Raw genomic sequence first — 12,279 nt, 5'->3', positions numbered from 1 at the left:
GAATTACCAGATAGTGCAACTTTAAATATTCACAAAGAGTTTAGAAGGCAGACAGTCTGTTCTCCAGCCATGTATTTAGTTCTCCATTAAATATATATATATATAAATAATTTTCTCACTGTGAAATATGATCCATTGATGACCCATAAATTGTATTATTAGGTAAGCTCAAATATTATTTTAAAGGATTAAAAATGAGTTATTTAGTAATATTTGGTTCTTCTTCAAATACTTTGCTAGAAAGAATTGTTGGATTTTTTCCTAGATATCTGTAATAAGTATGAGAGTTCTAAGATGACAATTTAATTGAAAGAGTTAAAAAGAATAATAAACTTAATGACAGTTTCCAATAATTCTTTCCACTTTAGAATTTCTCCACTTATAGAATGTTTCTTTCAAATGTAAATTTATCAAATGAAGATTTGATGAGGAATTGCAGTGCTATTTAGGTATCTCACATCGTTACACAACTTTGCTGTATCCTCTGTGTGTCAGGAGGCTGATTTTATAGCATATATGTGGATCATACTCATTGCCTCCTAATGGAGGTGTGCATTGTTTGATGGCAATTGTAGGCTCACCTGCCCATGATGTCAGCAGGGTAGGACCACAGAAAGTCTCTCTGGCTTCCTTCTCAGCGTGCGCCATTCCAACCACTCCCACCATTTTCACAGAACTCCTGCCCCTGGGCTGTCCTCATTGCTCATGAACTGTGTGGTTGGTTTCTGTGTCTGAGAACATCAGTGTGGGGGTCAAAGGAACCCTGAAGGGCGTGGCAGGTGCCTGTCTTGTTGGCATAGGTGACCTTCCTAGATCTGAGGTGTTAGGATCTTTCATGCAGGTGCACCCTGTAGATCTTGGCTGGTCCAGGAGGGACTAGTGTAAGTCCTCAGTTCCAGAGATGGAGAAGCGGTGAGTAAGGCTGGGCTTATATATACATTATGCATATTTGTTCCAATGCAATTTCAGCCCAAAATGTGAAGTTGTACGTTGCATGCTTACTGTAGAATTTTAGGTATACACAAAACAAGAAGTTTTCTAGTGTACATAATACTGTATCCCTGTGTGGTACTTCTGCACTAATAGAAAAATAGCAAATCCGGCCGGCGCCGCGGCTCACTAGGCTAATCCTCTGCCTTGCGGCGCCAGCATACCGGGTTCTAGTCCCGGTCGGGGCTCCGGATTCTGTCCCGGTTGCCCCTCTTCCAGGCCAGCTCTCTGCTGTGGCCAGGGAGTGCAGTGGAGGATGGCCCAGGTGCTTGGGCCCTGCACCCCATGGGAGACCAGGAAAAGCACCTGGCTCCTGGCTCCTGCCATCGGATCAGCGCGGTGCGCCGGCCGCAGCGTGCCGGACGCGGCGGCCATTGGAGGGTGAACCAATGGCAAAGGAAGACCTTTCTGTCTGTCTCTCTCTCACTGTCCACTCTGCCTGTCAAAAAAAAAAAAAAAAAAAAAAGAAGAATAGCAAATCCAAAATAACTTCCTTTAGTGTAAATTTTAATGATAATATAATGTTTATCTCTTTCATAACCTCATTTATTTGGACAACCACTTTAAAATTTTATTTTTTTCTACTATTGCATTATTTTACAAATATGTAGATATGTGTTCTTTAAACCATGATAACTTCTGCCATTTAATGGACATACATGAACTTTCCTATATATTTCCATGTCTAAAGGTTTGTTCCTCCACAGCAAAGTTGCTGTTTACTCACTGTATTCCTTATGATTTATTGATTCTGTTTTATTTTTAACAGTTCCGTGTAGAAGGAAGCCAGATAAATTTTCTTATAGCTCCTTCCTTTCATGTTGTCTTCTAGGTATAGTTTTGGAACCTCCACATATTTCAAAGAGCAAAAAAAAAAAAATATAATACATTATCTATAATTGGTTTTCTTAATTCTTCCTTGGTTATTGTCAGTTTTCATTTTCAGAGATTTATAATAGTTTATTGATTAAAATGAAATAAATAAACATAACTGTCATTCTCAGGGAATATATACAAGTAAGGGGAGTGAAGAATCTGGCATGGTTATGAAACATTACAGTCATCTAAGATAAGACAACTCTGTCTCCAGTCTTCCTGTTGCCATAGCAAAAAGATAGATTTTTTTAAATGGCTTGAGTTGAAAGCTAGAATAAAATATGCTAGCTTTTGGTGGTTGTAATGTCTGAAATAGCTTTTCCTATCACACAGATGATGTAGTCAGCAATGATTTAGTGCCACTCTGATATGACACTTAGCATTCTGCAAGGGTAAGAGGTACCTAGTGCTAAAACACAAATCAGTTAAGTTTGGTTTTAAATTGTTAGGGCAATGCAGTCTTTACCAGATCTGAGGAGCTGCACTTGCTTCATGGATAGAATCAGGAATGTGTGGGGAAAAGAATCTACTGTAGATTCCTTTAATGTTTAAGTTTTATTTATTCCTTTAAAAGGCAGAGTTACAAAGATAGTGAGAAATGGAGAGAGGGAGTGAAAGAGATACTTTGCATGCACTGCTTCACTCATCCAATGGCCACAATGGCTGGGACTGCACCAGGCCTAAACCTGGAGCCCGAAGCTCCATTGAGGTCTCCCACATTGATGCAAGTGTTCTAAACACTCAGGCCATCTTCGCTGCTTCTCAGGACCTTAGCAAGGAGCTGGATTTTAGAGCTGGAACAGCCAGGACACCAATCATCTGTTCCCACGGGATACTAGCATTGCCAATGGAGACGTTACCTGCTGCATCACACGCTTACTGCAGGCTCTTAAACAAATCTCTGTACATTTCCCTGACCTAGTCACATGCGGATTGTTCTGCAGATTTTCCAAAGTTTGGTTTTTGGCAAATAATTAGATTGTTTTCACTTTAATTTGGTGTTATTTCAAGTCTTCAAATGTTTATCTGTAGAATAACCATAGATAAAGCCAAAAGCTATTTTCTATTCTTGGTATACTTGAATCTCCTTCTTTATTTAAAGGTATTTATATGCTTGATAGAGAAATTGGAAGGAGAGAGATACAGAGAGATCTCATGCGCTTATTCACTCCCTGAATAACCCCACCGAGTTGAGGTGGATAGGATTGAAGCTGGGAGTCAGGAGTGGATTTGAGGCCTCCCTCAGTGGTGGCAGCATTACTGCTTCTGCAGGTCTGCATTAGCTGTGTGCTGGAAACTGGAGCCGTACTGGAAAACCAGCCTAGGCACTCTGAGGTAGGGTAGCTTAGCTGGCATTGTAAGCACTAAGCTAACTCCTGCCCTCTCTTTATAAATACATTTTTCTGCCATCTTTGATGTGACTGTGTATAGAGTTTGACTGTATATTCTTCATGTTCATTCTATCGTAGGGTCATGGGTGGTTTCTTGTGTTTTTCCCTGAATACTCCTACATTCTTCTCCTTAGCATGGCTCACCCAAGTGTCCGTCTGGGCCCCTATTCAGCCACTTTGCAGTTCCCCTTGACAGATGTGGCCCTTTGTGATCTGATTCACAGTGTGACTCCCTGCTGAATGATTGTGTGTGCCTGTCCAGATGCTCAACAGCTCTCAAATGTAACCACATCCGTCTTTCTTCCTTCATAGCCTCTACAAGGCACACAACTGTCAGTGTTTGTTTTGTGAGAGAGTTGAAATGCTGACCAAAGTGTTGTGTTACAGGAGATGGTGGCATTTGAAGACCTGGTGGTGTATTTCACCTGGGAGGAATGGGAGGCCATGACCCATGCACAGAAGATCCTGTACAGGGAGGTGATGCTGGAGATCTACAGCAGCCTGCTTTCCTTGGGTGAGTGACACCGTCACAAGCCCAATGGGAACACTTCCTTGCTCTTTGACAAACAAGTCAACACTGCATAAAATTTGATGATGGGTAGATGTAGAATGTGAGTCCATGAATAATATGAATGACCACTATCTAGGAGAGGATTCAACTTGGAACATTTGTTGCATAGCTGTTGAACCAGGCCATAGCCCTTTTAACAATGCAGGATAGTGATTTCACAAAGTCTTACATTGTTTCCATGAATAGGGTTCTGTGTTACCAAACCTGAGTTGATCTTCAAGTTGGAGCAAGGAGGAGAGCCATGGATATTGGAAGAAGACCTAAATCAGAGCCTTCCAGGTAAGTCTGCACACAATGGGCAGGGAGTCCACGGCAGGAAGAGTGCAGCAGATGTTGGCTGGTGCTTTCCCACTAACCTTTCACAAGTGTTACTGCTGTCAACAGCCGATTTGTTACATCAGACACAAGCATTGTAGAGTATCTAGGGATAGCAGTGTGTAACTCTTTTGTTCTTGATGAGTATGTTGTTTGATTTAAAAAGGTTCCAGTACTTTTCTTATGTCACTTAGGGTTTTCTTCTAGGTTAGATACATTCACCGAATTTATCTTGTCCTTCTCTACACTTTCCTACATTTTCCTTCTGGAACAACTTATAGAAACTGGTTTTTACTAGTTGCTTAGATGGAGTTCTCACTCATGGTTTTGGCCAGGCACAGAACCTACTCTTCTAAGTAGTTCAAGACTGAACCAATATATGTGAACTGGCTCTTTCCCCTTTTTCTCTATCTCTGTGCCTCTCAGATACATAAGCAAATGATAGGTTGTTGGGAACATTAGAAGATCGAGCCTGTGACTGGCAACCCTGTTTCAGTCTCTTTGTGTCTCACTCTCTGTCTCTCTGACTCTTAAGTAATCAAGCAAGAAGTAAATGCTAAAAGATGACCAGGAGCAAGCCTCTGTGCTGTGACATCAGAAATCATGAAGTGAAACATGAATGTTTACAGGAACACAATAAGTGATGTTAGACTGAGCAAGAAAGTCATGAGATTTTGAGTCCCAAGGCCATGCAACCTCATGTGTTCAGGTTGAGCGGCTCAGATTTGCTTAAGCATGGAGTTTGAAGTATGAATTCTCTGTTATTTATCAGTATCATTGTGGAAAAAAAAAAAGCCAAAAAGATAACAAAGGCATAGGACGTGAAGTTTTCTGTGAAGGTAGTTGACAATTGAATAAAATTGTCCATAAAGTCAGAATATCACAAAGGAGCATTTATAGAATGAATTGAGGAGGCAACCAGACTGTTGATTTCAGAATGAGCTAGCAAACACCTTTTAAAGAATGAATACCCCCTGGGTCGCAAAAACAAATTCTTTAATGTGATAATGTGATAGGTAGTGTATATCCCAGGTGGTACATTGGGACATTTCTGCACCTATTGTAGTTCTGAGAAGCTGAAGATGTCATGTTTCCTCAGGAAGATGTGGATGCTGTCATAGATTGCAGAAAAAGTAGACTTCATTTGAAAAATCTCACAAATGCAGTTTTCCTGGGAAGAGTAAACATGTGACAACCATCTGTTCAAAAATTGTTTCTTCAATGTGGTCCTACTTGCAGGAAAGACACATTTCATTCTTTTCCACCCACAAGTACATGATGCAGAAATAGTTTTGCCCTTCTTTATGGCTGAAATGTCAGAGAAGCACCAAAACACACCATTTTAATACAAATAAATTCAAGAGAAAGCACAGGGAAAAATTAATTGCTAGGCAATGTCTGAATATTTTTACTAAATATTTCTAAATTCTTTAAAATTTCATAGAGTTGTTTCATCATTGTTAATGGCAGAGTGACAGTGAGAATAGAAAGACAAAGAGATCTTGTATTAGCTCACTCCCCAAATTCCTACAAGAGTTAGGGCCAGAGTATATATCCTAAAGCCTAGAATTCCACCCATGCCTCTCTAGTGTCTCACAGGGTTCCAAGCATATGTACCATCACCTACTGTCTCCTAGTTTGCATAAGCAGAGAGCTGTATTGGAAATGTAGTAGATAAGGCTTAAACTAGTACTATTTGGAGATGCAGGCATCCGAAGCAGTGACTTAACACATCTTACTACCTTAACCCATTCTGCCACACTTGAAAACTAAGTAGTAAAACAATATCATGATTGAACATTGGAAAATCTATTGTTATAAATTCATATATTATTGTATTAAGAAGAAAAAACATGTAGTGGTCATAAATAAGTATCTTGTATACATTATGTTTAAATCTTATGCCACTTGGATAATGCGTAAATTCCTTCCTTTTGGATGATTATGCCAGGAGAAATTGTTACATGCTTCACTGACATGGTTATGTTTTCTTATTTTAGTTACCATGAGAAGGGATTGTCTAATTATGAACAACCAGGAAAACAAAGGCAAAAATTTAAATCAGGATGTTATAAAATACAACAGGACATCAACTCCCAAATGTGTTGAATTAAGTGCTTTTCTTAATTCAAGTTCAAGCCATATGACAAAACTGAAGGGAAACTATTCAGGAATGAAACCTGTGGAATGCAATATATTTAAAAATGTGCATCTGCCCAGTGGAGCTGATGAACTTGAAGCTGGAGGGAAATTTGATGCCATTAAAGTACCTGGGATCTCTCTCCAGTGCTGGGACCATCTTAGTCAGCATCACAAGATTCTGTCTGTGACGCAGACATTGGAACATAATGAAGAGAAAGCCTTCAATAGTATGGAGAAATTTTGTACATCTGAGAAGGTTCATATGCTAGAGACCTGTAATAAATCGTCTGTCACTGTTGGAAAGGCAACTCAAATAGAAAAAAAATTCCATAAATATTCTAACCTCAGTAAGCACCAACACACCTACGAAAGAGAAAAACTTGGTGAGCCTATTAGGTCTGTAGCATCTGGCACTTACCAATCACATTTTGCAATAAATCAGAGACAACAAATAGGGACAAAATCCTATGCTTGTAAACTTTATGGAAAATCATTAAGTTGTAAATCCTGCCATTCTATCCATCACAGTGCTCACATACAAGAAAACTTGTGTGTGAGTAATGAATGTGTCAAAACCACTTACCAGAAGTCAGATCTCATTAGACATCAGAAAATTCACAGGCAGAATAAACCTTATGAATGTAATGAGTGTGGAAAAGCCTTTCTCCAAAAATCAGACCTTGTAAGACATCAGAGAATTCACACAGGGGAGAAACACGAATGTAATGACTGTGGAAAAGCCTTTTCCCAGAAAACACACCTCATGGCACATCAGAGAATTCACAGAAGAGAGCAACCGCATGAATGTAATAACTGTGGAAAAACCTTTGGCTATAAGTCACACCTCATGGCACATCAGAGAATTCACAGAAGAGAGAAACCGCATGAATGTAATGACTGTGGAAAAACCTTTGGCTATAAGTCACACCTCGTGGCACATAAGAGAATTCACACCGGAGAGAAACCTCATGAATGTACTGACTGTGGAAAAGCATATTCCCAGAAATCACACCTCATAGAACATCAGAGAATTCACACGGGAGAGAAACCTTATAAATGTAACGACTGTGGAAAAGCCTTTAGCTGTAAGTCATACCTCATCGCACATCAGAGAATTCACACAGGAGAGAAACCTTATGAATGTAAAGACTGTGGAAAAGCCTTTTCCCAGAGATCATACCTCATAACACATAAGAGAGTTCACACAAGAGAGAGACCCCATGAATGTAATGACTGTGGAAAAGCGTTTGGCCATAAGTCACACCTCATAGCACACCAGAGAATTCACACAGGAGAGAAACCTCATGAATGTACTGACTGTGGGAAAGCCTTTGCCCAGAAATCACACCTCATAGGACATAAGAGAGTTCACACTGGAGAGAAACCTCATGAATGTAACCATTGTGGAAAAGCCTTTGGCTATAAGTCACACCTCATCACACATCAGAGAATTCACACAGGAGAGAAACCTCATGAATGTAATGACTGTGGAAAAGCCTTTGCCCAGAAATCACACCTCATCATACATCAGAGAATTCACACAAGGGAGAAACCTCCTGAATGCAATGACTGTGGCAAAGCATTTGGCCATAAATAACACCTTATAACACATCAGAGAATTCATACAGGGGAGAAACTTCATACATGTAACGACTGTGGAAAAGCCTTTTGCTATAAATCATAGCACATCAGAGAACTCACATGGGAGGAATCCCGTAAATGTAATCACCTGGAAAAGCCTTTTGTATAAGTCAGACCTCAGCAGACATCAGAGAATTCACACAGTGGAGAAACCTCATGAATGTACTAACTGTGGAAAAGACTTTTTCTCTAAATCAACTCGGAATTCATTAGAAAATTCACACAGTGGAGAAACCTCATGAATGTACTCACTGTGGAAAAGCCTTTTTCTCTAAATCAACTCGGAATTCATTAGAAAATTCACATGGGGGATAAACTTCATGGATGTAATGACTGTGGAAAAGCCTTTTTCTCTAAATCAACTCAGAATTCATTAGAAAATTCACATGGGGGATAAACTTCATGGATGTAATACTGTGGAAAAGCCTTTTGTCATAATTCATACCTCATAGCACACCAGAGAGTAATGCTGTCTTGCAGCTGCGAGCTTTCAGAAATAAAGACTCCATAATTTGGCATCTTCTGTAACTCACTGTTCCAAATATAACACTTGGAGGCCCCAGGAAGTTTGTGTATATCAGCACTCTGTTCAGATACTGACCAGCCAGCAGCCTCTCTGCCCTGGGTACTCTGAGAGTTCTCTAAGGAGGCACCACCTGAGACATTCCAGGGCTGGGAGACAACCTTGGGAAGCTCTGACAGCCAGAAGGCAGAGTCTGCTGACCTCTCTTCATTTTCAGGAGTCAGTCAGAGACCCCTGAGGTGAGTCTCACTTATCTGTTTTACTGGGAACCAGTTCTCCTGTGGAGGACTGGACATGATCAAAACTTCCCTCCATGAGCCACCTACAATGGAATGGGAGCCTCCTGTTTCAGTTCTGCCATACTGGCCCTTTTTGTTTGTCTTGTCATTTTTGTATTTTTCTCTTTGCCCTGCAGGAAGTTATTTCCTGATTCTTTCCAGCCTCTGTCATTTGATCATCTCTGGGACTGGATTACTGACCTTTTTTATTTATTTATTTATTTTTTGACAGACAGAGTGGACAGTGAGAGAGAGAGAGATAGAGAGAAAGGTCTTCCTTTGCCGTTCATTCACCCTCCAATGGCCTCTGTGGCCAGCACACTGCGGCCGGTGCACCGTGCGGATGCAATGGCAGGAGCCAGGTGCTTCTCCTGGTCTCCCATGGGGTACAGGGCCCAAGCACTTGGGCCATCCTCTACTGCACTCCTGGGCCATAGCAGAGAGCTGGCCTGGAAGAGGCGCAACCAGGACAGAATCTGGCACCCCGACTGGGACTAGAACCCGGTGTGCTGGCTCCGCAGGCAGAGGATTAGCCTACCGGCCTGGATTACTGACCATTATGACCAGGGGACTCTTCAGGACTTCATATCCACTGTAATCTCTCTTTATATCTTTTTCCTGGCCATTCTTGTTTCTGATTAAGGAATTGGATTATGGTTGTTTTGATTGCCTTAGGTCTCCACAGATCTCTGTGAGTGCCACTGGGCTCCCAACTTATCCCCAGGAGCCACATATTTTGCCTCTGTTGGGTGGCCAACCTAGTAAGTCTATTTTCATAGTTCTAACTGTCTTGCTCATCAGTCTTTTCATCATTACAACCCCTGTCTTCTCACTTTTAATAGGGAGAGGACCTAGAAATGCCAATACCCCTCTAGGGTGTATGTTACAGCATTTCAAAGAGGGTTTTGTGGACAGGTGTGATTGTGGCATTAAGCTCACCTGAGCAAATTTTAGGAACTTGAGTGGCCCACCTTTGGGGTAGGTTGGATGGACACCAGATCTTTTGATCCTCACTTGATCCAAGCCATTTGAGATATTGTGATGGAATCCCAGCAACCCTGAACAATTCCCATATATTAGCCAATGGATGGCCCTGATCTAGAATCCAGCCCCTTGGTTAAGTACTGTTTTCCTAAGAACTGGAGTACATATTCTTGTTGCTTGACACAAATCTGTCACTAAAAGAGACCCACCAATGAAACCCCCAGTCCTTCCACCAAGTCTGGAAGAGACAGACCCTCTACCCTCGTGTAGCCCCAGTGTGGCATCGGAGGGGCAGAGTGGGATGGGGACAAAGATAACAGCAGCCCATAGTTTTACCACCTCATATCCAAAGCCATGTATGGGAAAGGGGAAGACAAAGATATCACAGTGGCAAGAGCATCCTCCCCTTGAGGGAAACTCCCCCAGTAGATGGAAGCCGTGGGGCTTAACCTTTGTGTTTTATGTCCCGTTCTCCACAAGCAGTCTCTATAATTGGAAAATGCAAAATCCTCCTTTTTCTGAAGTGCAATTGGCTTTAATTAGTCTCTTAGAGCCAGTCTTTAACACCTACCACCCATCTTGGGATGATTGTCCACGATTATTGGTCACCTCCTTCACATCGGAAGGGAGAGTCAGGATCCAGCTAGAATCTAGAAAAGCAGTCTTAGGATCTGGAAGGATCACTCGAGGAGAATGGAGACCAGGTGGAAGAAATTTTTAAGTCATCTAGGTGTAACTGATGAATGTAAATTGGGTAAAGGCAAAAGAGATAAAGTGTCTAAATGAATGTAACTTTTGGTATTCTTATCACCTTTTATTCTGTGGAAAAATAATTTTGGGGTTGTTAACAGTTTTCACAAACTATCTATGAAAAATAGCTCAACACTTCTTGAAAGAAACCAAAAGTGAGATTTATGTTAATTTAGATCACGTTGTATTAATATGGAGATTTTTAAAGGGTTGAAGTCTTTTGGCATCCATAATTTTGTATTCTCCAAACATTAAAATCAGATTTACTGCTTATGAAGCTAAAGCATTGTTGGTTCTGTGTTTAAATGTGCCCTCTTTTAAGTTCCAAGTTTCAAAGGTCTTCTTTTTCCCTGGCCTCTATTATATTCAATACTTTAGTACAATTCTGTAAGCGGGTAAAACCAATAATATTACAGGTTCCAACTTAGAAAATATACGGTTAATTCAGATTATTAATAGGGAAAGAAATTCTAATCATTGATGGTAATGTGTTTAAGAAAAAACATATTTTGGGCTGGTGCAGCGGCTCAATAGGCTAATCCTCCACCTGTGGCGCCGGTACACCGGGTTCTAGTCCTGGTTGGGGTGCCGGATTCTGTCCCGGTTGCTCCTCTTCCAGTCCAGCTCTCTGCTGTGGCCCGGGAAGGCAGTGGAGGATGGCCCGAGTGCTTTGGCTCTGTACCCGCACCAGAGACCAGGAGAAGCACCTGGCTCCTGGCTTTGGATCAGTGTGGTGCGCTGGCCGCAGTGGCCACTCGGTGGTGAACCACCAGACAAGGAAGACCTTTCTCTCTGTCTCTCACTGTCCACTCTGCCTGTCAAAAATAAAAAAAAGAAAAAACATATTTTGGGGCTGGTGCTGTGGTGCAACAGGTTAAAGCCCTGGCTTGCAGCACCATCATTCCATATAGGCACGGTTTCTAATCCCGGCTGTTCCTCTTCTGATCCAGCTCTCTGCTATGGCCTGGGATAGCAGTAGGAGATGGCCCAAGTCCTTGGGTCCCTGCACCCATGTGGGAGACCTGGAAGAAGCTCCTGGCTCCTGGCTTCAGATCAGCACAGCTCTGGCTGTTGCGGCCATCTACAGAATGAACCAGTACATGGAAGACCTCTCTCTCTGTCTCTACCTCTCTCTGTAATTCTTTCAAATAAATAAAATAAATCTTAAAAAAAAAAACATTTTAAGAAGCTATTGCTAAAACCATTTTATTGTTCAACCTTGGATATTATTTTATATGCATATACATATTACATGTCTACATGGGAAAATTTATTTATTAAGAGCTTTATTTTGGGGCCGGCACTGTGGCGCAGTGGGTTAAAGCCCTGGCCTGCAGCGCCAGCATCCCATATGGGCGCCAGTTCTAGTCCTGGCTGCTCCTCTTCCAATCCAGTTCTCTGCTATGGCCTTGGATAGCAATAGAAGATGGGCCAAGTCTTTGAGACACTGCACCCACATGGGATAACCAGAAGAAGCTCCTGGCTTTGGATTGGCAGAGCTCTGGCTGTTGCAGCCATCTGGGGAGTGAACCAGCAGATGGAAGACTTCTCTGTCTCTACCTCTCTCTGTAACTCTTTCAAATAAATAAAATCTTAAAACAAAGAGTCGGTCCTCTGTATATAAAGTCATACTAAAAATGATCCATAATGAAGGAGGAGATGGGAGAGGGAATGGGAGGTGGGGTGGGAGTGTGTGTGGGGGGTTTGTAGGAAAGAACCACTATATTCCTAAAGTTGTATCTATGTAAAAATGCATTCATTAAATAAAAAATTTAAAAATGAAAAAAAGAGCTCTGCTTTAACTGGCTGAAGGTAAAA

At 41.5% G+C, this 12,279-nt stretch overlaps 1 protein-coding gene across 1 annotated transcript in view; it reads left to right on the top strand.

Annotated features, from left to right (window-relative positions):
* LOC100350607 (zinc finger protein 717) overlaps positions 1-12,064 on the top strand; it is a 32,142-nt gene extending 20,078 nt beyond the window's left edge. Inside the window, exons 2-5 of the mRNA XM_070065971.1 lie at positions 3,645-3,771; positions 4,015-4,107; positions 6,144-8,688; positions 11,412-12,064. Coding sequence (XP_069922072.1) covers positions 3,648-3,771; positions 4,015-4,107; positions 6,144-7,882 — 1,956 coding nt within the window. The 5' untranslated portion in view covers positions 3,645-3,647 and the 3' untranslated portion in view covers positions 7,883-8,688; positions 11,412-12,064. The remainder of the gene's footprint in view (positions 1-3,644; positions 3,772-4,014; positions 4,108-6,143; positions 8,689-11,411) is intronic.
* Positions 12,065-12,279: the final 215 nt, after the last annotated feature.

Source organism: Oryctolagus cuniculus, chromosome 21 (genome assembly GCF_964237555.1).
Source record: "Oryctolagus cuniculus chromosome 21, mOryCun1.1, whole genome shotgun sequence".
NCBI classification, from domain to species: Eukaryota; Metazoa; Chordata; class Mammalia; order Lagomorpha; family Leporidae; genus Oryctolagus; species Oryctolagus cuniculus.
The sequence above is the reverse complement of the archived record's forward strand: the minus strand, read 5'-3'. Positions and strand labels throughout refer to the sequence as shown.